This window comes from Strongylocentrotus purpuratus, unplaced genomic scaffold (assembly GCF_000002235.5).
Source record: "Strongylocentrotus purpuratus isolate Spur 01 unplaced genomic scaffold, Spur_5.0 spur5_contig_850, whole genome shotgun sequence".
In the NCBI taxonomy this organism is placed as follows: domain Eukaryota; kingdom Metazoa; phylum Echinodermata; class Echinoidea; order Camarodonta; family Strongylocentrotidae; genus Strongylocentrotus; species Strongylocentrotus purpuratus.
Window position 1 is genome coordinate 302,959 of NW_022145558.1, and position 24,552 is coordinate 327,510.

The following is a 24,552-nucleotide window of genomic DNA, read 5'->3' on the forward strand; positions in this document are numbered from 1 at the left end:
ACCTTTGAAAATTAAAAAGAATATTATTTGATGTCCCGCACTGTGTAAATAGGTCAAATACGTCTCTACAATATGCCAAATGTCAAACTGTCCCATCAACTAGCCAACATATCGATGCAACAAATGTTCAAACTAGCATCCTAATATCGAATGGATGAAAAGAAACCGTAACGTGTTTATTCATGACAAACCTTGCCAACGTGATAAATGCATTTAGAGTCGTGCATAACATTTGTATTCAAATTTGATGTGATTAACAGCTTTGGTATGAGATGAATATTTAGTGGAAGAACGAAAGTGTATTTGTCACAATGCCACATTTTCTTGGAGTATATAAGTTTTGAATGATATTTTTTGAAGTATAACAAATTTAAACGAAGTGTCGCTTATTGGCCAGATTCAGATTTGTTGCTACCGTAATTCAATAGAGAAGCAAAAATGTTGGATCTGGATCATCATTACTCTTGGGTATAGCGCGTCCAATTCTCAATGATCATAACTTACTGGGAGCAAAGCAAATGTGATTAAATTGTTTGCATCCCCTTGAAGCAAACTTTGGTTTTAAGACTCAACAAAAATGTGCTGTACCAACTCAATTTAGGTGCTCTTAAATAAGCTGTTGCATCTTGTTATATATGCTTAGTAACAGAAGACTGTTGCAACCTTCGCGCTGGACAAAAACGCTATAATTCCTCTACATAACGTTTTGCATCGTGTATGAGAATGAGCCTTATAAGCGAGCATTCCAACATCTTATCAATTAATTAATTAATTAACACTTGTAAAAGTTCAACTTCAGAGTTAGGTGTTAAGTGGTGTACACAAAACATACATACCTGAATTCATTTCAGAGACACCGACACCGATAAAACTGAACACCGGACTTGTACTACCTTTAGAAACCAGTTATGCAATGTGCTTAAAGGTATACATTACAAGCTAGATTTACAGTGTCAAGTAATGCTTTGGTGCTCTGTATCCCAAAGTAAGTAGACCTATCATTTGCTTCGAGTTTGCAGGCCACGGTTTAATTGGGCTCAAATTATATGAAAATGTATGAACTACAGGTGTCGAATCATTAATTCTGAAAGAAATTGAGACGAAACAGGAATTTCCTCTTGAATTTCATCAGAATGAAGATGTGGAATTACCGTTTCAATAAATGATTTGTCAATACTCCAAATGTCTTTTATATTTATCTTAAATTCCACAGGATATAATTTGTGTCTTGATGTCTAGTACACTGGCTGCAATGGCAACTCTGGAGGTAGTCTAAAATGTGGAACAATTATGGCGATGAGAGCTTCGTAACCGACACATTTCCACGGAGAAAGTGTACAAAGAATGTTGATGTCACATTGACCTACTTGCGGGAAGGGTGGCTGCTCCTACCACGCGACAAAGAACATATCAAAGACTTTTGCTTCATAGACACCAGACTCCATTGAGGTATATGCATTTCAGTTTCAAACACAATAAAAGGATACAAGTAATACACAGGCAAAGGTCTCGCAAAGACAAATGAACAGATGAACAAATGAACAAATCGTGAAAGCATTCAAGAAACAAGAAAATGATATTAGCAAAAATAGATCTGGATTATTTTCACACCTGCTGGTTAAATTTGAATGGAAATACCTACTGGTTAACTATAAAGGATTTTATAACTACACAGGGGGGAGTTTTCTCGCAAAGAAACCTGACACAAGACAAAATACTGCTTCGAAAGTGACCAGTGCGAAATCAGGCGCAGAAGAAACTCATCGACACAACACTCCTTAAATTTCACCTTGTCATCTCTCGCAATCGGGGCTAAATATTCGAAAAAATGTGGCGAGACGTAGATGATGTATGAATATAGAGAATATATCTTGCTTATCGTGAGTGCTGTGGGGATCGATTTCTTCCCTCCGATTGAGACGCTCCTCTCCTCCCTCGCGCGGAGTGGACTGCACCCGACGGCACTGTTGGGTGGATGGCAGCATGGACTGTTCTACGTGCATTGCGGGGGTGGGGAGTTGTGTCAGACGGGTCCATTCTGAGTTACTGCAGTAACCTGAATGTCAATATTATCTGAGGAATCATTCCTGTAGAGATAGGGAAAGAGGTCAATCAAAACAACGGGGTAAAAATCTAAACTCTTCTTGCAACAGCTCTTGTTTTTAAAGATTATCAACACTAGTGTGGCTAGGAGGGATTAGACCACACAGCGAGGTCACTGACAGGTGGCTATCTCATCAACTCAGCTCTCAAATAACATAAAAAATAGAGGATCATGGGGGACCAATAGGGACCGATTGGGGAAGTTTTCTATATAGAAGGAGCAAGTAGCTACAAGTAGGACAGTGGGGCTTTAAGACAAACTATATCTCGATGATCGCGTTTAGAAATTTGAGCATTGCAATCCATGAACAGAAATTTGAATTAACAGTGGTCTTTATCATAGGTTTACGGTTGTATTTCTGAAGAGTTCATAGGACAATTGCCCTTAGCCCTCCCTCTCTAGTTTCAAGCTGGAATACAGACTTTGACAACCCTTATCATACTGTACATCCATAGTGATTTCTTATTGGAGTTTACATGGATAAATTGATCATTTAATACATCCGCTCACTCAAAGACTACTCAAGTGCCATGGTGATCCTTTACCCGGATACAAAATATTTCCATTTCAAAATGGTGCCTTTTGTTGTTATCGTTGTTTTGACGGCACATCAGAATGAGGCCTTAAAGATATAGACCAGTTTTGGAAACGCCCCCCTCTCAAAAAAATGAAATGGAAGCTCTAATTACCAATCATATGAAAAAATATGTTTTTACCAATACGTGATGATACAAATTTTGCCAGGAAAGTGCCTACTAAATAATACATTTGGTAAATTATCATATCGGTCCAGCCTGGATAAATATCGCGAATGCACTTCAACATTGAGCATTTGGGCATATATTTCTGCTTTTTATAAATTTAGGTTGAAGTATTGCCGTCTAAACGTCTGAAGGCAATATTTAAACAATATTGAATGGATATTTTGCACCCAAAACCCTTTTACCACTACCGGTCTGTATCGTTAAAAAGCAAATAGTAACTTTAAGATTTGTCAAAACCAAACTGACCTATTATGTTGAGAGTCTTGGAGATCCAGAGGTCCATTGGGGCTTGGGGAACTGGGAGATTGAGAACTAGCTCCAGACTTCATGAACTCAGACTTGGCAATGAAACTAAACAACAAACAAGGAAAAAAACACACATGAGCATCGGCGTTCCATAAAAACAATAGTGTCAGGACTGTGGCTGAACTCAAAAGCTGGGCTGGTATTGAATTCCATACTGTATTGTCAGAAATTTGAGTATTTTACTCAGTTTTCAGCTTAGATATAATACTTAGCCAACTTTGGTATTCAGTTGATGCTTCTGGCTAAGTTATTTACCCTAAATTTAAGTCAGCTCCCTAGTAGACTTAAGCAAAGGTTTACACTTGGTGATCCATATAACAGTGGCCAAATTTAACGCAACTTTAACATGGTTTGCTTGAGAGAAAAAATAGGCCATAACATGACTAAATTAATTTTGTGACAGATTTGTGACTCACAGTGACTACCTTTCTACATCAATTCGATTTGCGGCAGAACCACATACATAAAGGTAGTATGAATGGGAAATTCATAAGTCGAGGTATTTTTTCATGAACTTGCAATCATCCTTGCAACACCAAGAATATCCTGGGATTTTCTGCCTTGTTTCTGCCATGCTAAACTGAATACTGTCATTACCTAAGCTTATCTGCTGTATCCCCCTCAGGTGAAAGGTTAGCATCATTGTTGACTAGATCTGAATGAACATTATTGCTCTCCTCCTGAACGGCCACCGGCGAGATCGTCACAGCAGCTTCCGGACTGCTATCCCCATCGACGGGCGACGTCGTCGGCGTCGTCGGCGTCGTCGGCGACGGCACTTCCTCGCTCAGCTCCATCTTCAAATCCGCCTTGATGTTGATGCCGATGTCCGTGTTCCCGACATCGTTGACCATGGTGTGATTACTCGAGTTCTCGACGGGAGATAAGTTATTGGGATCGGCGGCGTTACAACCCATGGTGGGTATACACTGTCCGGGGTTCGTGTGAAGCGCCGTGTTGCTCATGCCGCATTTCTCGCTGCTAGGCAAGTCCGCGCTGGTCAAGCTCGGGCTGACCGAACTGGGGCTGGGAGAGTTGTCCGCGTGCGAGTTGGGATTCGAATTGGAGAGAGGTATATTCAAAGACGTTGAATCTTGACTAGAAATGACCGACGACACAAGGCTACTGTTCACCGATACTTGATTACTACTAACAGGGGATTTACAGTCATTTTGAACTATAGCTGCCGTGTCTGGCTTGCTTTGAACAGGATTACTAACGGGTAAGTCCATAGGAACTTGCGGCTCGACAGGAGCTGCATTTGTTAATGTTCCCTTAGGGTCAGATGAACTACTAACTGCATTGTTTAGAGTTTGGTCGTTGGACTGATGGCTAGTTGGGACGTTGGCCTCTTGTGATATTCTGTTGTCGACAGGAGATGACGTTGCTGGTTCCACTACCATGGCTCTGTAAGGAGGTGAGAAATGGTTTGAAGGGGATTACTGTCATGCACGTTTCTCCATTTAGGATATACAGTCAAACCTGCTTTAGTGACCACCTGTCTACAAAGTCTTCAAAGACCACCTGTCTACAATGACCACATTTTTTGTTTCTTTTGAAAATGGTTTCTCATTGAAACATGTACTGAAGGAACCTGTCTACAGAGACCACTTTTTGTGTTTCCCTTGGGGGTCGCTATAGACAGGTTTGACTGTATCAATGAACTATATAATCAAACTAACAAACAAAAACATTGCACTAAAGTACAGAGGATTGCATCTTACACCACCCCCTTCTGTTTTTCATTTTGACAGTTTCAGGGGAATTGGAAGACTTAGGAAAACTACTTGTGTTTTTGCCTTTGGCCTATATGCACTAGCACAATTTATTTCATTTTACTATGGACCCCAGGTTCCAAGATCTTTTCAGCCTTGTTTTCAATTACAAGATCGAGCATGTGATCTTTTTCTACTGGGTGCAAGCCAACAATATAAGTTTTGTTGTTTTGTTTTTGGGAGATGGTTTATTCCACCTTGTCTGAATGGGGCACGATAAATATACAGATATACTCACTTCTCTTCTGACTGATCTTGAACAGCTTCTGTTGAGGTGTTGGGTGATCCTTCACCAACCGGTGCCTGATCTGAAGAACTACTTGACACAACTGGTTGGATAATGGACAAAATAAAGATTTAGATGAGGTTTATTTTAAAAAATTCAATCTAATTTGTAGTAATGTATAATTATACATACTTGTACAACTATTTATATCGTTTCCATGCATCTTTCAAATGATTTTTTTTTCTTCACATTTGTAATAATTATTATACCTATGTACTGTAAAAAAAAAACAATATTCATGTACAATGTGAAAGAAGTCTTTCAAATAAATACAAATACGATTCCAACAGTAATAATTTTTAAAAAATGAAAATTTTACTGTTCACATATTGCTCTTAGTTATCTTAACTATGCTCCGGCAATTGTACATAAAATTTACAAAGCAGAGAATTTGTTTTGCGATAATCACGAAAGCTCTTTCATTTTTATGACATCTATTCACTTGGAATTAGCATTTATTCATCCATTCTTTTTGCCCAGCCTTTGTGCTAATTTGATGAACTAAACCATGCAAATGACTGAATCTTGATTTCAAGGGTAGGGGTTCAGACTTCAGACCCTGTTTCTAGTTCAATGCAAACTGATAATTCCATCGGTACCAACGCTGGCAGCCAGAGGCACAAAACTATTCAGAGATACTTGCTTGCTTTTACCCGATAAGCCTGGAAAGATATCTGGGACCTGCCTTAAAAAGAGTTGATATTAATCGCAACTTAATTGCGTTTGATATCAATCTCAACTATGTACATAAGAGATAGGAGACAGCAAATTCGCGATTGATTTGGATCAATTGGAACTCTTTATGAGACGGGGCCCTTAACATTATGGAGCTTTGTATGTGTTGACTTTGTACAGCATAAAACTTGAAAAAAAGCCTGATAGAGAATTGCAGAGTCTAAAAATTGGGCAACAGCCTGAAAACTGGCATCCTAGAATATTACCGGCCAGCTCGAATGGATGTTTCATATTTCATTCTTACCATATGCTGAACTTCTAACAGTATCTGTTGAACTTTGAACATCTGAGCTGGGACTAGATGACGATGCCATTGCTTCGCTTGTCTCCTTGAGGTCTTGTGATGAAGGCTCGCTTTCCATCGCCACAGGGGAGCTACTCCTTGGTCCATGTGAACTAGGGAGTCAAATTTAACATTTATGTTCAATTCAAGTTCAATTCATGTTCAATTCGAGTTCAATTCATGTTCAATTAAAGTTTAATTCAAGTTCAATTCAAGTTCTATTCATGTTCAATTCAAGTTCAATTCAAATTCAATTCAAGTTCAATTCAAGATCAATTCATGTTCAATTCAAGTTCAATTCCAGTTTATTTCCACATTAGGTTAAAAACAAAAAATACAATCAACATGTGTACACAGTTAACTGGATTATTTAGACCACTTGTAAATGTAATGGTGTTTGTGTTTTTGGTAACTTGAGAAATAAAGATGTACTGTTTGAAATAGGACCTTTTTTGCATACTTTAAAGGGATCGTTTAACAATGTTAAATCTGAGATACACGGCCCTACGTGTTATCAGTGTCTGAGATATGATGTAATATTGAAGCCCTAAAAAAATTGCGCTTCAAAATGATCAAGAAGTGCCTCAAAAAAGTAAAAATCTTTGAGTGACCGGTTTTACCATACTCGTTTTCCCCAATAGACTGTAGTGTTATGAAAACCGTCAGGCGAACGGTTTTCAAAATTTGTAATTCCAATCATAAATATCTTGATAATCAGAACGGCGATCGGCTTGTAAAAGTCACGGGGTTCCTGACTGACCTAAAGGTTTACAATTATCATTGCATAATGAGCTAAATCCAGAATATGTTTTCAGAATCTGAGAGAAAGTTACCGGATCCCTTTAAGAGTAAAAACCTCAAGTTAAGTGCATCATGTCTTTATTAAATGTTAGTCTTCAAGTAACAGTAAATGATATGCTTACCCGTCTTCGGGTGTAAAGTTAGCATTGAATTCATTGAAGTTGGCCCATCCTGTATCCTCGTCTCCTCCTCCCGCCGTTGCCGTCGACGATGAAGGTTGCTCCCAGCCGCTTGGGGTCGTATCCATGGCAACAGGAGCTTGCTCAAAGTTGGCTTGCCATGCTGTGGAGTGACGAACAAAAACAAAAAATTTGGTAAACGATGTTTATCATTTTTGTTATCGTTTTCATTTTTTTTTTTAATTACCCACAATCAGGGAAAATAATACACGGGGATCGGGGAAAATTAGCCCCCGAAATTCATAAAAGAGCCCCCAAGTTGCATAGAGTTCAATGCAAAACAAATTAAAGAGTGCCATCTTCATGCTAGCAAGCTTGAAAGTAGCCCCCAAAATGTTTTAAATAATTTTGTCCCTGCCCACAATGAGTAGCTATTGAGTCTTGTGTAGGTTCACCCTCAGGATGAACAAAACTGCTTTGTGATCAAAAGGGTATTGTCATTGTGCTTGCAAAAGTCCAAATTGCTTGCTTTTTTAGAGTGATTACCTCAATGTATAGGGCACTTTGCATATAAAGAATTACGTAATATATGCAAAAAATAAAAGCAAAGTTAAAGTACTTAAGTTATACTCACACAAGTGTGATATGATAATTTTGTGTATTCAAAATATTAAGTCCTGAATATACAAAGAAACTGCACAGCTGCCGACTTTCATAATACAAATAAAACTTCCATTGGTTGAGGATTATTACTCAAATCAATACCATAGGACAGAGTAACCAAATATCTAAAAGGTTGTATCTTGTATCATTCAGTATTCTCCTCTACGCTTCAAGTTCAAATACTGAAAACAATTAATACCTTGCAGTTCTGAAGAAGGTATTACTGTAAAACCAAACTTTGCAACATCAAACTATCGCAAATTAAGTACAGCGATTTTCACAGAAAGAAACAAGTTTTTAGATTGGTGTTGTGTCAATTGTGATATCACTTTGTGACATTAAAAAACATTTGCTAATCTGAACCACTCAGAAAACTTGAGATCCTTTTAAGAATGCGAAAGCAACAAAAGTTTCGGTTTGTTTATATTATCCAATGCACACAAATGGAAGCTATATCTCACTGTTTTCTGAGTCTACATCCATCTTGGTGTCCTCTCCGTTCTGACCCGCTAGAGGGCTCTGTGCCGCCCTCTCCAGGGGAGGGAACTCTTCTACTGTGTTATCTCCATCCTCATCCTCGTCGCTACTACTATGGTTGGCCTGGTCACTACCTCCTTCATTCTTGGATGATACATCACTGTCAGAAGGGAACAGTAAATCCAATTTTCAAGGTTGTCTATCAAGTCTTAATGGACTTGGCTATCACACATCAAAAGGTAGTTTTTGATTTCTCATGATTTAAAAAATAGCTCCAACAGATCTGACAAAATTTCAAAGACATATGCCACCTAAATGCTTTAAATGCTGTACTATTTTATCATCAGTCACCGCAAATAACCGCAAAACTGGTAAAATACCCCAAATTATTAAAAGCATATCACTTTATCATTTCAAAACTCCAAGAAATCATGTTTATATAAATTTAAGCTATCAAAATAAATTGAGCAAAAATAAAATGAACATATAACACATATAACCCAATACTTTAACATGAATATAAAGAAAGTAAATGAAAGTTCAAATGTTTTTGAAAAAAATCTGGATGAACATTGGCAAAAAGTTGTACTTCCCTCACTCCTATGATTTACAATACAGATCAGAGTTGACCCCAGTTGACCTACCTTGACCTGAGGTCATTGTTGGCTGTATACGTGAGTTCTTTCTCTTCCCAGATATCTTCCTCATCACTATTACTGTCGTTGAAGGGTTGTACTCTCTCATTGCAGCAGGCTTCAAATAGGGCTGAGTTAGGCTGTTGGGATTAAAGATCAAATAGAGATTAAGTACACATGCTCCATTGATTAATTCATTACACTAGTTACATTCTAAGCTTCATTAATCCATTTTCGTAATTTAAACAAATTTGATGCACACGTCTCCGTGAAGCACCTCAATACCAATTATTTCATTCACCTTATTTGAATAATTGTATTTCAATAGTCAGAATGCAAAAGGCATTCATTAATTGTTGCTAGGTAGGAAAAACCTCAAGACTTGTCCTACCAAACAACACGTAATGTATGCAATTGCATTCTCACCATTGCATAAACCATTTAACGAGGCACTTACAGAATTTGGAGCACTAAATTTGATAACATTAAAAGTATGGCCTAATGCTCTATGAATAATTTAATACTCTAGTTCAATTCCAAGCTTCAATTCAGGAGCCTGTCATTAAATGAATTTCGATTCATGCATCAATTTCCTTGAAAGGGAATTTCCCCAAACTCTTAGTTTACAAGCACAAATCGCCTAGATCATTGTGTCACAAATCCAAGCCTCGCTAAAGATACATCAGCCTTCAGGTTCCGTCATACACGCTTGGGAGTAGAAGGGAAATTCCCCAAAATGGAAATAATCTTGAAGTACTTACGTTGTCTTCATTTGCAGAGATTGAGAAGTTGATGTCTGATATCCTGTCGAATGGATTGCTAAGGGGAGAAAGAGAGAAAAAGAAATGTTTAATAGCATAACGAGATAAAACTGTGTCGCTAAACATAAAAAAAGATAGAGGTTTCAACACAATGAATGCCTATCATGCTTTTGGCTACTCATCAAACTGTGAGTGAATTTGAAGTCTTGAAATTGCACATTAAAAGGAAGACACAAAATGTAGATTCAGATACTTTGTGTCACTTAGCTCTCCAAATGTTCAACATAAGTCAAGATGTACGGGAAGAGATTTTTTTTTTAATTCTTTTTCAATTTCAATAATTTTCTCCTCTGAAACGGAACAAATTTGACATGATAATCAAGTATTTTGGCCATCGTGAAAGTGCTTAAAAGTAGGTCAAAAGTGAAAATAAGTAGATGTTTTCTTTTTGTCGCATCCCTCCCCCAAAGTTCTACAGAATTCAAGACATACTGACGATCCTAATCAACATCGGTAACATCTTAAAAATATTGAACTTTTCTTCAACTGCAACAGGCTAATTTTGCACCTGTAGAAAATGTAACATGAAATGCAATGAAAAGAGAGATGACCTCATAATGTGAGATACACAATAACTTTGTACAAAACATTGCATCTCAAGGCTTTTCGACACTTTTCTTCCTCCCATAAATAAAATCAACTACAAGCTCAAAGACACTGCAAGAAATACTTCTGAAACTTTTCCATTCTTTGCCCCCCTTTTCCTGCTTTTTTGTGTTTTGTTTTGTCGTCGTCTTCTTAGCTCTTGGCACATTCTGCATCACGAATGGATATCCTCATGCATTGAGGAGGGTGGTTTTTTTTAAAACAATTTTGTACAGAAATACAATGCATTTTAACAATTGATTTCACAACTGTCAACAGTCAAGAACTATGTAACAGGATAACAAGTAACACAAGTTTAAAAAGTTGAGAAGGTGAAGAAGAAACACGGTGTTGGCAACAGGAAAATTAGATAAAAAGGTTTGAATAAATACAGCAACTCATGAACACCAAAACATGTATGAACACCAAACACAAGATGAAACGGGGTCTTAGTGTTTCTTTCATTATTTTACAAAAAGGCACCTCCATACAGCATCTTCACGTATTTTCTCTAAAGTTTTTTCAAGAGCATAAGGTGAAATGTGAAGGAATTGCTCAAACAGTTAAAATCATTGTACGGGACTTGTCATGCTCATGTGATTTGTATTGAAAGGGATGTTTCAGATATGGATAGATTAACCAAAATAACCAATATGTATGTCCACCCACATTGAGATTTTTCTTGTCAACTGTCAGTAATATTCTCTACTCACAGATCGACATTAACGACTACCGTAACCCACACATTGACAGGGTGCACAAGGGCCCGCCAAATTTTAAAACAAGGGTCCCCCAAATTTAAAAAACAAGGCTCCCCAAATTTCAAAACAAGACCCTCTCAATTTTAAAACAAGGGCTCTCCAAATTTCAAAACAAGACCCCCTAAATTTTAAAACAAGGGTGTCCCAACTTTCAAAACAAGACACCCTAAGTTTTAAGACAAGGGCCCCCTCCCATCCCCCCCCCCCCAATAAAAAAAAAAAGATTTCAAAATGGGCTCCATTAGCACAGACCTAACTTTTTTAATCTGGGCATTCCCTGCAAAACAGGAGCCCTGATGTGTATTTGAAGAATAACAATTAAAAATATGCAAATTTCTACTGGAGAATCCTTCTTAAGAAATTTATATGCACAAAAACAGAACATTAAACACACATGTAACAGTGAATATATGAAGAATTGCGCTCCCAAAACTAAAGCCATTGAATTGACAAACATAAAATCATGCAGGGGAAGGTTATGTGATAAATTTTGCAAAAGTTAGCTGTATTAAAGTGAAGATGAGAATGGCAAACCCTCACAAGACCATAAGAAACCGAAACTAAGAGAATTATGAGGGGGAGGGGGGGGGGGCTTTCTTTTTATTTGCCATGTGATCAACCATAAATGACAGATAACAATTGATAAACGTCAAAATTGAATGGTTTTTATCTTCTCCCTCCTAAAGTAGTTTATACAAAGATACAAAATGTTATTTTTGTACTTTTTTTAAATCTGCTAGTGATTAAAAAAAAAGGATAGGGAGCTGACAACAGATTATGTTCCACTATTGTTTTTTGTTCCGAAAATTTACAATTTATCAAAGCATAGAATTGACGAGGAAAGTATGAGACAATTTGAGCAGGAAAAGGCGATCTTTTAGAAGATAAGCTTTATAACAATGTTAATGTGAAGCCTTGCACACTGGGCTGTAAGCGCAGGAGATGGAACAAAATGAAGCATGGATAAATATGTTACATGTGAAACATAGAAGAATACAATGAGTGAAAAAATGAAGAGTTCTTTTAAAAAAGAAACTAAATGACAGTGTTACTTTCACCAAACACACAAACGAGAGAATACATGAGGAGTGGTAGAAAATAATTTTAATGTTATAAAGAGTATAAACATAGGCCGTGTATATAACAAAAACAAGGATTTTTTTTTTTAACGGGGCAGAATATAGATATATGAATAAAGCAAAAAATATTTTCTCAACATTTAAAAAGTGGTTATGCAACAAATAATGGAAATATTGAATGGTTCACGTTGGAGGAATTTGAAAGATTATGCAAACACGTTTTAACAGGGCAAATAAAGCCATTCATACACACTTCCGTCTGCCTCTGCGTTTTGTAAATGAGAATTTCTTAATTTATGTTTGCATACGTTTCTGAAGAATTTTGTTATTTAACGTCAGAAGTGACGTTATGGAAAGTATATAAAAGCAGTTTGATGAAACTGATGTATACAATTCAACTATGGCAAATATGAGATTGCAGAGGTAGATTAACAGAGTTTAGAAGAAAAAAGTCAACTTAATAACCAAGCTCTTCAGATTTTTTTTCCCAAAAAAAACAATAAACGAGTAATAATAATAAATCAATTTAAAAAAAATGACTGAAAACAGCATTCCTATCAAAGATAAATATTTTGCACAAATGGGAATGGCACAATTTCATAAAAACTTGTTATCAATAACAGCTGCCACAGATATATGGCACAGTCTGCCCACAACCAATGAAATGTAAGGATGTCAGTTGCTTGTAACAATGTATCTTCTTATTGATAACAAGCTTTATGAAATGGAGCTCAGAAAAACATGACACTAAAATACAATAGAGGTTAATAAATACGTCAAGCGCAAACATATTAACTGGACACTGCAAAGGCACAGGAGGAGAGGCAAAGGTGCAATTTGTTTAATACAACATGAGAAAACAACGAAATAACTAACAGATGAATATGTAAATAGAATCAAGGAAAATGTCCGGACTTACTTGACATTCTCCTCTTGCTCTGCAAACTCTTCGTCGTTGAAGCCGAACTGGTCAATAAAATGGGACGTCATTTGTTGCATCTGATAATCGGAGAAGGCCTGCCGTTCATACAGCGCGGCCAAAGAGAGGGTTCGAAATGCCATGTGTGTTGCTTACATCGTTCTTAGCACATGGGTGGTGGTGTGGGTGTGGTGGTGGTGGTGGATTTGATATGGGGTGGGGTTGGGGTGTGTTTTTAGTTGATGAAATGAGGGTAAGGGGGATGACTTCGAAGGGGGCGTGGTCTACTGGTTTCTCCGCCCAATTATGGAGGATGGGTCTTATATATATGGACATGGTCTAATGATTTACCCTCCCCCATTCCAGTATGATAATGAGTTTCTGAGATGTGGGCGTGGTCAAATGGTCCCCATTCCCCCTCCAGCCCCCCGTCCGTCCCCCCCCCCCCCCCCCCCCCCCAGCCCCAACCCATTATGAGAATGAGGTTGTTTATGAGTGTGGTCTACTCTCCCCCCTCCCCAAAGCCCTTTATGATGATGAAATCTTGAATATAGAGCATAGCTTCTGACATAATAGATGCAAGACAGTGACTTTTCACCTAAGGAATAGTGATGAACGATCTATAAGACCGGCTCGTTCTCAAAACGGTGGTCAAACGTAATATGAATTGGTATTGATGGTTTGATTATTGAAAAGCTAGCGATGAATTCTTAATTTGAATGAAGCTATTGAAATGATACTTTCTGATACTTATAAGAGTAGACATGACTATACTGTTCAGCTAGGATGTGCACATGATCTTCATCTTTGAAGCTAATGCAATGAACATGTTTCTATCTCTGTGATATCATTAACCCATTCCCTATTGGAACCAGGCAGCCCCTGTATTAAACCTATGGCAATGAATGAATTCAGCAGTCAATGTGTTAACAACGGGGCCAATGCAGGAAAAGGGATGGAATCACTTCATCCGATAAGCAGTATTCAATTTGCTAGCCCCTCAAACATGTAAGGTTACACTGGGAAAGTGGGTTAAATACATCCTTTCCATACTGTCAATTATCTCAATAAATATATTTTAATAGATGCTGAAAACAGGTGTGGGGCAGATTAATGTAAGATTGAAGTAAGATGTTTAGGGATGTGTGAATTGACCATTAATTTAGATTCCTCATCTTTCCTTGAACAACAGCATATAAAAAGGCATGGAAAGAACCTTCTTTATAAGGGGAGATGGGGTAGGGGGAGGAGGGGGATACCCTTGTATGAGGGGGGAGGGGGGAATACCCTTGTATGAGTGGATTCGGAGTCCATTGCCCATTGAAAGAGTGCAAGCAACGATGTACATGTATATACATGATGTAGCAATATACAAGTCATCAATTCATATCAATGGTTTGCATCGGGAATGAGGTGATTGATTGAGTTGTGATGGATGGATGGGTGGATGGGACGGACGGGGCATGGCTGAGTTTTGAATGTGACATGTCAGGCATGCATTGTCCATGGCACCTCGTGGCCATTTCAAACTCTACATTATAATCTACAGGGGGCCCGCTTCACAAAACTTGTCATCAGTGATAAATAACAGTCTTTGATATAAGCTAGTGAAATCCTTGCTTCTGATTGGTTATCAGCAGATTTGTCACTGATTTTTGTCATTTGTCATTGAAAAAAGGCTTTGTGAAACAGGTCCCAGGATTGGGTCGTCACCTCTACCTAACATAACTACCCTAACACACATCATGGCATCCAAGAACAATATAAAGCATTTCTAATAGATGCAATTTCAAGAGTAACTAAACTGATAATATTTTCATCCATAGCACAATCAGATTTCTTTCTTGAATTAAAGTGTCTTACGTCCTACAAAACTCTTATCTTATTGAAAAACTATAAGGACTTACATAAAATACTTAGCTTCATTTTATAATTGTAACTGGCTAAGAAATACAAAATCATACAAAAAACTGTAAACTTCTACAAGTACTAATCAATAGTGATGAATCTCCAATTTATCTACGACTAACATTTTCGAAGAAATGACTATTCTAATAATAAAATTTAAATTTAAAATTTAATTTAAAAGTCTATCTATAGAAAGAGACAAAGCTCAGAGGGCATTTTGATCTCGCATCAGACTTTGGCCGTCTTTAAGGAGTCCTTCAGAAGATATAATCGGACAATTGTAACCTCTATTTCATTCCAGTATTTATTAAACGGTCTGTGAGTACTAAAGAGAAGGATTGATGACTCACCTGTTGAAGAGCGGTGTCTTTGCCAAAGTCGATGTCCTTGAAGTCGGAATCATCGTCTTCACTTGACGAATGCAGCGGATGGGTACCGACCTGGAAGTGGGGAACAAACAGAATGTGATAAAACGATAGAATGGTCTAGGATTACATGCTCTAGCAAATATTGCTCCGACCATAAGTTTCCTACATAAACCAAATTCATAACTTCAACAAAGGCCAAACACTATACTCAAATTCCTGATAAGCCTAGTCCAGGGCCCCATTTCACAAAACTTTCATCAGTGACAAATGACAGTTTTTGTTATAAGCTAGTGGAATCTTTGCTTCTGATGGGCTCTCAGCAGATTTGTCACTGAATTTTGTCATTTCTCATTGTAAAAAGGCTTTGTGAAAAGGGTCCCTGAGCTCCAAACCAGCATTTCAGATATAATCCCAATAGTATTATTTTATATTTGGGGGGTCTGGACTTTGATTTTGGGTGCACATGTGTCCCAGGCACCCGCAAGTGTCAGGCCCTGTCCTAATCCTATTGCTTTGACAAAATAATGCCTAGAGCAATTGCCGCCGGAGACAACGTCAGGTCACCAAATCAAGACGGTCTTGTACCTATAGGGTTCTTTGGTAATTGACAAAGACAGTGAATTTCAGGGTCAATTTGTACAGTTGCCGAAGCTTTTTGTTTGTACGCTTTGTACAAGGTGGAATTTAAATAAATGTACTTAATTTTAATAATAATATTTGATATCTATATAACGCATATATCCACTATGAATGGTGCGCTAGGTGCGCTAGACGCTCATGCATGCTTCTAGCGTCTGGGGCATCTGGGGTGTCTCTTTCGACAGACGCAACACATTACAAATGTTCATCATTCAATTTGAATGCGTAGTAAACTGGTCTCTTCTAGCAACAGCTGATGCTCAATGACTTACCAATTCAACTAGATTTCTCTTGTTGGTTTCTGCTAGACTGCCAGCTAGAAATGAACTCCATTTCTCTCTTACATCTTCAGGGATATATTCTGCAAAGAACAGAACAAATAGAGTGCTTTACAAATCTTGGAGAAACAAATCATTTCAAACAATCTCATAAAAAAATTATGGAAATTCCAATATATTTATAATATCTTTAAAAATTTGAGGGAATTGAATAATTATGCTACCACTATTAAAAATGAACTGATACTTCCATATTGCTACAGAATATGATACTATATAAATTGTGTTATTTTCCTCTCCGTTCGTTGTAATTTTCAATTGTATGTTTATCCCGTCTTTGTTCTTTCTCTCTGTACAATAGCCTGGGCTTGAATATTCCCTTTGAAAGGGAATATTCCTTTGACATGCTTTCTCTCATTATTTTCTACAAATAATATACAAATAATGAATGGTTATGAGTTCAATAGTGCGAATATTTTCATGAGTTGAAAGATTAACATTCTATTCAACGAGGCGTCAGCCGAGTTGAATAGAATTAACGTTAATCTTTCAACGAATGAAAATATTTGCACTATTGAACGAATGAAAAACATTCATTATTTGTTTTATACAACATCGAAGAAGATCTAATAGAACGTTAATCAACAAATTATGCTTTACTCCTTATATTAAAGATAAATTAAAGTTGGAGTCAAGCCTTCTCGATTACATTGAGATTGCCTTCGCGTCAGATACACGCAGGGATACGCGCGCGCACGACTGAGAGGTACGCAGTCTGCATATAACCAAAAATGCACGGCGCATATAACCAAAAATGCACGACCGTGCAATATACCATCTATTGAATATCATGTGACCAACAATCCTCCAATCAAATCACAAGGATCCACGTAGGTGTTGTATAAAGTATCATAACCTGAACTCTAATATAACATCTCAATCAAACTTGTTTATCTTTGCGCATTAAATGTATCAAGTATAGAGCCTCTCTCATGCTTCACTGAGAGTAGTGAAATATATGTGTTCGCTCTCAAACTATAAGACAAAAGACTTTGAAGAAAGAAGAAATACTTGAAGTTTGATATTCAGTATGACTTACATTGTGAGCCAAACCTAGCTTAATAAATTTTGTTCAAAAGTTCTCTAAAACTATAATCGAGCTAACTGAAGGTCCAACTATTCCAACATAGCACAGTGTAATTGGGACTTTAACAGACTTTAACAGACTTTGTTAAGACCTGGGCCCCGTCTTACAAAGAGTTGCGATTGATCCAAATCAATCGCAAGTCCTCTAATCAATCGCAAGTTTGCAGCCTCCTGTCTCTTATGGACATAGTTTCGCAAATAAGTTACGATTGATATCAAACCTTTGTAAGACAGGGCCCAGGGCATCGTTTCACGAAACCATCATAAGTACAAGTTCACCGACGTCCTATCCAATGTGTTAATTGTTTGACACATGTTTCAATGGGATGGCGGTGAACTTGTATTTATGATGCCCTTGGGCCCATCTCATAAAGAGTTGATATCAATTACAACTTATTTGCGATCGATATCAATCACAACCATGTACATAAGAGATAGGGGCCTGCAAACTTGCGATTGATTAGGGGACTTACGATTGATTTAGATCAATCGCAACTCTTTATAAAACGGGGCCCTGACTAAAAAAGATTTGCTGAGTGTTATTACCTTGATAGAGAGATTTGATCTGTTCATTATTGCAACCTTTCTCCATCTCCTGGGTGAGGACGTTGGCTATCCTGGTCATGTGACCCATGTAACCTCTCCGTGACCTGCCCTGCTTCTGATGAATGTCGTTCTCCTCCCACGCCTCCATCACTTTGGGAATTAGCTTGCTTTCTGTGAACAGCTGTGGATGAGGGAACCGTGTGGGGCTGTTAACATATCACCTTACCTCAAAATAGATCAAATTCTTGTGTAGGTTATTAACATCTTCAAAAAGCAAAATCTGGGTCCAGTCATATAAATAGTTGGGATCAATACAACTTAATATGACATTGCTATTGGTCCTAACCAAGTGCAACACTTATAAGGCCCAGGTGTACTTTTTTTGGTGGCAGGAAACTTCAGCAAAGCGGGACCACGAGTGAAATTTGCAAAAGCACATAAAATCTTCCAGTGTAGATTTTAGCCAGGAATTGTACTAATTATTTCATCACAATATGAAATTATGATTGATGTTTTATGGAAGAAAAAGGTGTTAAAAATGCCACATCTGGGCCTTAAAAAAGCCCTAAAATCCCCTAGCGTCCAGGGGCTTCGCCCCCTGGACCCCACCCGATATCGTCTCGGTCGCCAAGCTCTCTCGCAGCACAGTCACCAAACATACGGTTGGCACTTCAACCTCAATAAATTTTTGTTTTGACACTTCTAATAAACTAGTTGAGAAGGTCTGGTCTACACTAATATACTTCTGTATTCATTTGAACAATCTAATATTTGCACAGGAATTGATTGGACTGTACAAAACCTAGCTACTTAAAAGCCCATCTATCATACCTTAATAATGCATCACATTTCCAAGAATAAAAATATTATCACAACAATTACCATTTGCAGCATTATATATTTCAAGCTATGGTCGACACTAATAAACTTCTCTATTCTCTTCAACAATCTAATTTTAGCATAGCAATGGATCGAGCTTTACAAAACCTACTCTTAAAAACCTATCTATCACAATTGTATTTGTTATATAGCATAACATTTCCAAGAAAAAAAAACAATAACACAACAGATTTTAGCACGAAGCACTTCCCCCTCTATACATTTCCAATGTTATTACAGTTGTTTGTCGAAACTGAAAGTGAAATTGGTTAGCGCTAAAGAGTCATTAATCCTTGGAAAGATAATCCACTCATCTGTCAAATCATCATAGAAGTACTGCTAGATCACTCATTAGGCCCGTCTTCATCAGCTCAAGTTTGCCAAATAACCCGGTATTTTCAGACCAGGGATATAATCTTGAAGCGTATAAAAATGCATCTTTACCAGACTGATACGCCCATCACAAACTAGCTCAGACGGGCGCAAATTAGCCCCGCCATTTCCAAAATAGCTGGATATTTTGGAAACAAGACCAGGGAATAATTTTCCTCAAATATTTTGATTAGCAATTACAGCTGATGGATAAATATTTCAAATGAAATTCTGTACATATCTATGGAAGAAAACTGCTACACAAACAATATTTTGTATAGCAGTCATGCAAAAATGCATAGCAAATTGCGATGCGATACCAGGAAAATTATTCCCTGAAGACAAACGTTTCTTGGGATATTTTTTCTCAACCAAACATCCTGCCAATTGCAATTTGCGATCAGGATAGTTAAACCAGCCAAACTCGAGCTGATGAAGACAGGCAGGCAGGCAGGCAGGCAGGCAGGCCTATAGTGCAGCTAAGGTCAAATACAATGTAAGGCTAATTTGAAAGAAAACCAGGGCCCTGTTTCACGGAACTATTGATCAATAACAAGTTACGATAACTGTCATAAACTACTGCTATTGGATTGGATGTGAGCAGATTTGACATAGATCCGTGGCAGTTGTTTTTGATAACGAGTTTTGCTGATGCTTGTGCGATGGTACACAAATAAAAGAGACGTGAACTTGCACAGGATGCATGCTCAGTACCACTTTCATAGTAATGCCCCAAGCACTCTACAAATCAGTCACAGATTTGTAGAGTGCTTGGGGCATTACTAAAAAAGTGGTATTGAACCAGGGATCTGTTTCACGAAACCGTCATAAGTACAAGTTCACTGACATCCCATTCAGACACGTGTTAGGTTCAATATACATGTTTCAATGAGTTGTTGGCGAACTTGTACTTCAAAACACATGTTTCAATGAGTTGTCGGCAAACTTGTACTTGAGAAGGTTTTGTGAAACCCTGCCCAGGAGACTACTCAGGTGCACTAGCGTGTTAGGTTTAATATACATGTTTCAATGAGTTGTCGGCAAACTTGTACTTGAGAAGGTTTTGTGAAACCCTGCCCAGGAGACTACTCAGGTGCACTAGCGTGTTAGGTTTAATATACATGTTTCCATGAGTTGTTGGCGAACTTATACTTGAGAAGGTTTTGTGAAAGGCTGCCGAGGAGACTACTCACATGTACTAGGAGCGGATGTTGCGTCTTGCCTTCTTCTGACTCTGTGGGGTTGTTGGAAAGAATTGTACTAATTGACTTCTCCACCTCTAAGTGTAAAAAGTTATTCCATGCATACGTTAAGAAGAGATCCTGGGGAGGAAAAGAGAGAGAGGGGAGAGAGATTGAGAGATACATTAATACTTTATTTTTGAGGCTGTTTACAGCTCATCTGTACTAGCTTATAGGAGGGATTAGACCACCCTGCAAGGTCACTGGACAGGTGGTTATCTCATCAACTCAGCTCTCAATTAACATAAGAAAAAGAGGATCATAGGGGACCAATGGTCACCGATAAGGCATTGTTTCTATATAGAGGGAGCAAGTAGCTACAAGTAGTACAGTGTGGCTTTAATACTGTATTTTGTTTTGGCTGTTTAAAGATAAGCTTTGAGTTCTGGTAGTGATAGAAAATTATTCTCACAGAATCCAACAAAACTTACACCGAATGTTCAAGATTGAAAATGAATGACAATTCCCAAACGATTTCTGTAGAAGATGTATAGGGGCTGAGTAATGAGCATAGAAAAATAAGGAGATCTGGGTAAGTCGGTCCTACACCATGTAATTAACACAGGTCAATAAGTGCAGGTGAGAGCTGTGGTTTTTATTAAAGATGATTTTGAGCAAGTGTTTGTGAGGTTGTTTTATTTTACTGGTTCAAACAATCAATCTACTGCAGGATAAACGATCCAGAATGAATTATAGCCATGTTTTCTTGACATACTATGCCCATACCAGAGCTCAAGATTAGCTTTAAAGATGAAAGTTGAGTTCTGCTCATGGGATTGCGTTGTGAAAGAAACCTGTGATCATGTAGCACATAAGTCTACAAGTACATCAGGGCCCCATTTCACAAAACTTGTCATCAGTGACAAATGACAGTTTTGTTATAAAAAAGTGATTGCTTCTGATTGGTTATCAGCAGATTTGTCACCGATTTTTGTCATTTGTCATTGAAAAAGGGCTTTGTGAAACAGGTCCCAGACCAAATGTAAAACAAAGTGACAAATTTAAATACAACTTATGTTTATAAACTCCTACAAGCTTGGTAATTTATTTGGACACCGAATAGCCAAATACCTTGGACATTCCCCAAAGTAAATGTATACGGAGAAAAAAACTGAACTTACGACTAATTTCTTGATGGTGCCTAGTCTTGCCAGTTCAGCATTGATAGCAGCTGTATTAGTGATGAGTAGCGATGAGACTAATTTGCTGATTTGTAACCTAACATTACCAAGGGGTGGCTCCAGTTTGCCTACTGTCGTTGACATTTCTTTTCTCTGTAAGAACAAAAAGGAAAATGTTAATATGAGATTCAACAATGACAGCAACAATAATAACAGATATGCAAATTATTAACAACCTCTTTCTGGAGTTGATTGTTCAAAAATATTTTTAAAATTATAAAAAAATGCAAAATTTGAGCTAAACATTCAGTAGAGTGCTAATGTTCTCTGTTCATTTGGCAATCACAATTAAAACTTATAAGAACTTAAGTCATCTAGCTGCCTGTAACATAATGGACCTTAGCACTTAGAGACTTCAGCGGAAAGCGCTTTATAAGCACCGTTTTTATTATTTTTCTTACACTAAAGCCAAAACAATTTTGACATGAAATGTTTAACAATATGGAAACATCGGGCATTTTCACCAAATGAAGCTGTTCACAAATAAGTGGTGGGAGTTGTTTTAGGAATAAAACTTATGCAAATCAGGGCCCTGTTTCATTAAAACTCGTTTTCAATTAACAAGTTACAATAAATGTTATAAGCTACTGAAATCATGGCATTTGATATTGATAATAAGTTTTATGAAACAGGGCCCTGGACCACAAACAAGATTCAAAAAAGTTTTGTGCAAGTTCTTGTTTTACAGTATTTCACTGAACCATAAAACAGATCCCTAACAGTACGATAACATTCCCAGAATCTCTCCGACAGCGATGAAGTATAGCTAAGTTACCCCAGCAGAAATATCTCAAAACTGTTGCATATCTCGTAACCTACTGACGACTACTTTGAATGTACCACTGACCCCCTTAGCTCACCTCTTCCCTATCTATAAATCTTTCTTTTTTTCAGGCATATACCTTTCAAGAATCTGGACCATACACATCATTTACTATTTTGTTGTCTTAATTTGTTGAGTTGTCTCCCCAAGGAGGGTCGTCTAACTGATACATATCTGCCAACCAACGACTGCTTTCAGTATACTGCTGAACCCCCTAGCTAACCTCTTCCCCATCTACGATTCATGAATTTTCAAGGCATAAACCCTTTCGGAAATATGGACCATACGCAACATTTACTATTTTGTTGTCTTAAATTGTGGATCTTAAACGTCTTCAGCATCCATGATTGAACTTTCAAGGCATAAATCTTTCAGAAATCTGGACCATACGAGACATTTACCATTTTGTTTGTTTAAACCCGTCTTAAATTGTTTTATTTCTGAGACCACGTTGAATCTCTTACCCCAGGCGGGTCTTCTAATAACTGCTGCATATCTGCTAATCTACTGACGACTGCTTTGAGTGTACCGCTGACCCCCCTAGCTAACCTCTCCGCGTCCAGCTGGGTCATCTGTTCTTGACCGTCTGGACCAAAGGACAGCGCCCATGCAGCCCTGGTAGAATCAAAGAGAAAATACATATGAACTTCAGAGGACATTTGAATTATCTAAAAAGTTGATACCAAGGCAGCTCACAAAACAAAAAATAATAATAAACATACAAAATTGCTTTTAAATTAGACAACTATCCATAGGGCAGTATTCGATGGTTAGTCATTTTGGACCCATAAGTAAATTAAATATGCATGTACACTTAGTGCCAGCCAAATAATTGTAATCAAACTTTACCACGCACGCAACCTATTATACTACCGTACAATAAATATTCTTGAGCTTTGTTTGTGAGTATCTTGTTGGGTATTTGATTAGAATGGTAAGTAGCTTAAAATACAGAGAAACCTGTCTATAAAGACCTCTCAAGGGAGACAATAAAAGTGGTCTAAATGGGCGATGGTCTTTATGTACAAGTTTCTGTAACACATGTATCAGTGGCAAAGTCTATTGAAGGGAAATAAAACTTGTGGTCTTTATAGAACAGGTGGTCGCTGAAGCAGGTTTCACTGTAACAGTTATTCTCTACATGAAGATTAACTGAGAAGTACTCACCCTTGTTTCCTGAACTCCAATAATGAAAGTAAAATTGAAATACCGTTGACTATTGCTGACTCTGTTATCGTACCCTTGAACATGTGATCTAGTAACTCTGATACTGTTTCTTCCCTGCAAGATAACGAACCAATAAAACAATAGTTATGACTACGATGAAGATATGCAAAATAACAAATCATTTTGTTATTTCGTTACCCTTGAACATGTGGTCTAGTAACTCTGACACCGTTTCTTCCCTGCAAGATAACGAACCAATAAAACAATAGTAATAGATACAATGACAATGTGCAAAATACCAACTCATTTGAGTAGAAAAGGCCTCTCAATTAGAATAAGAGAAGGACACATTGTACCGTTGAACATGTGATCTAGTAACTCTGATACCGTTTCTTCCTTGCAAGATAACAAACCAAAAATTTGAACAATAAAGAAAGATTTGTAAAGATAATGAAACTAGGTGATAATGACGCTATATGTAAGGGTTTTCAAGTTAAAAACTCAACAGTAACTATGATAAAGTTATCAGATTCACTCGAAGCTGCAGGGAACAATAATTGCTCACCACCACTTGGAAGTGGGTAATATGAAGGACTACTTACATTTCTATTGTTGTGAGTAAAGGATCGTTATCGGCACATTCTTGTAATTGTGACATGTGTTCCCTAGTGAGCCTGACGATATCGCACAAGGTCTGTGCTGCGTTGCTATGTGTGTCCTCTGACTGCTCGGTGTCTATGAGGTCTACTAGTCTTTGGATGAACCTTTGATCATTTAACCACTGTGATGACAAAAAATAATGAGAAAGAGAAAAAAAGGAATATTTAGGTATTGCATACCTGCCAACATTTAAAAATAAGAATTAGGAAGTTTTAGCATGGTATGCCTTCA

The 24,552-nt window shown here is 37.6% G+C and overlaps 1 protein-coding gene across 4 annotated transcripts in view; it reads right to left on the reverse strand.

The window, feature by feature from the left end:
* Positions 1 to 1,871: 1,871 nt before the first annotated feature.
* The window catches only part of LOC115918906 (serine/threonine-protein phosphatase 6 regulatory subunit 3-like), a 48,778-nt gene continuing 26,097 nt past the window's right edge, over positions 1,872 to 24,552 (reverse strand). For 3 of the 4 annotated variants that reach the window (XM_030994036.1, XM_030994032.1, XM_030994027.1), the window contains 18 exons: positions 24,264 to 24,442; positions 23,662 to 23,775; positions 22,959 to 23,109; positions 21,612 to 21,764; positions 20,443 to 20,571; positions 17,999 to 18,179; positions 16,301 to 16,389; positions 15,372 to 15,461; positions 13,114 to 13,211; positions 9,710 to 9,767; positions 8,958 to 9,088; positions 8,298 to 8,473; positions 7,177 to 7,336; positions 6,215 to 6,366; positions 5,188 to 5,278; positions 3,772 to 4,581; positions 3,115 to 3,219; positions 1,872 to 2,087 (listed from right to left, as the gene is read on the reverse strand). In XM_030994036.1, the coding sequence (XP_030849896.1) occupies positions 2,024 to 2,087; positions 3,115 to 3,219; positions 3,772 to 4,581; positions 5,188 to 5,278; positions 6,215 to 6,366; positions 7,177 to 7,336; positions 8,298 to 8,473; positions 8,958 to 9,088; positions 9,710 to 9,767; positions 13,114 to 13,211; positions 15,372 to 15,461; positions 16,301 to 16,389; positions 17,999 to 18,179; positions 20,443 to 20,571; positions 21,612 to 21,764; positions 22,959 to 23,109; positions 23,662 to 23,775; positions 24,264 to 24,442 (2,931 nt within the window). In that variant the 3' untranslated portion in view covers positions 1,872 to 2,023. The remainder of the gene's footprint in view (positions 2,088 to 3,114; positions 3,220 to 3,771; positions 4,582 to 5,187; positions 5,279 to 6,214; positions 6,367 to 7,176; positions 7,337 to 8,297; positions 8,474 to 8,957; positions 9,089 to 9,709; positions 9,768 to 13,113; positions 13,212 to 15,371; positions 15,462 to 16,300; positions 16,390 to 17,998; positions 18,180 to 20,442; positions 20,572 to 21,611; positions 21,765 to 22,958; positions 23,110 to 23,661; positions 23,776 to 24,263; positions 24,443 to 24,552) is intronic. The other variant, XM_030994043.1, reaches the window with a different exon arrangement.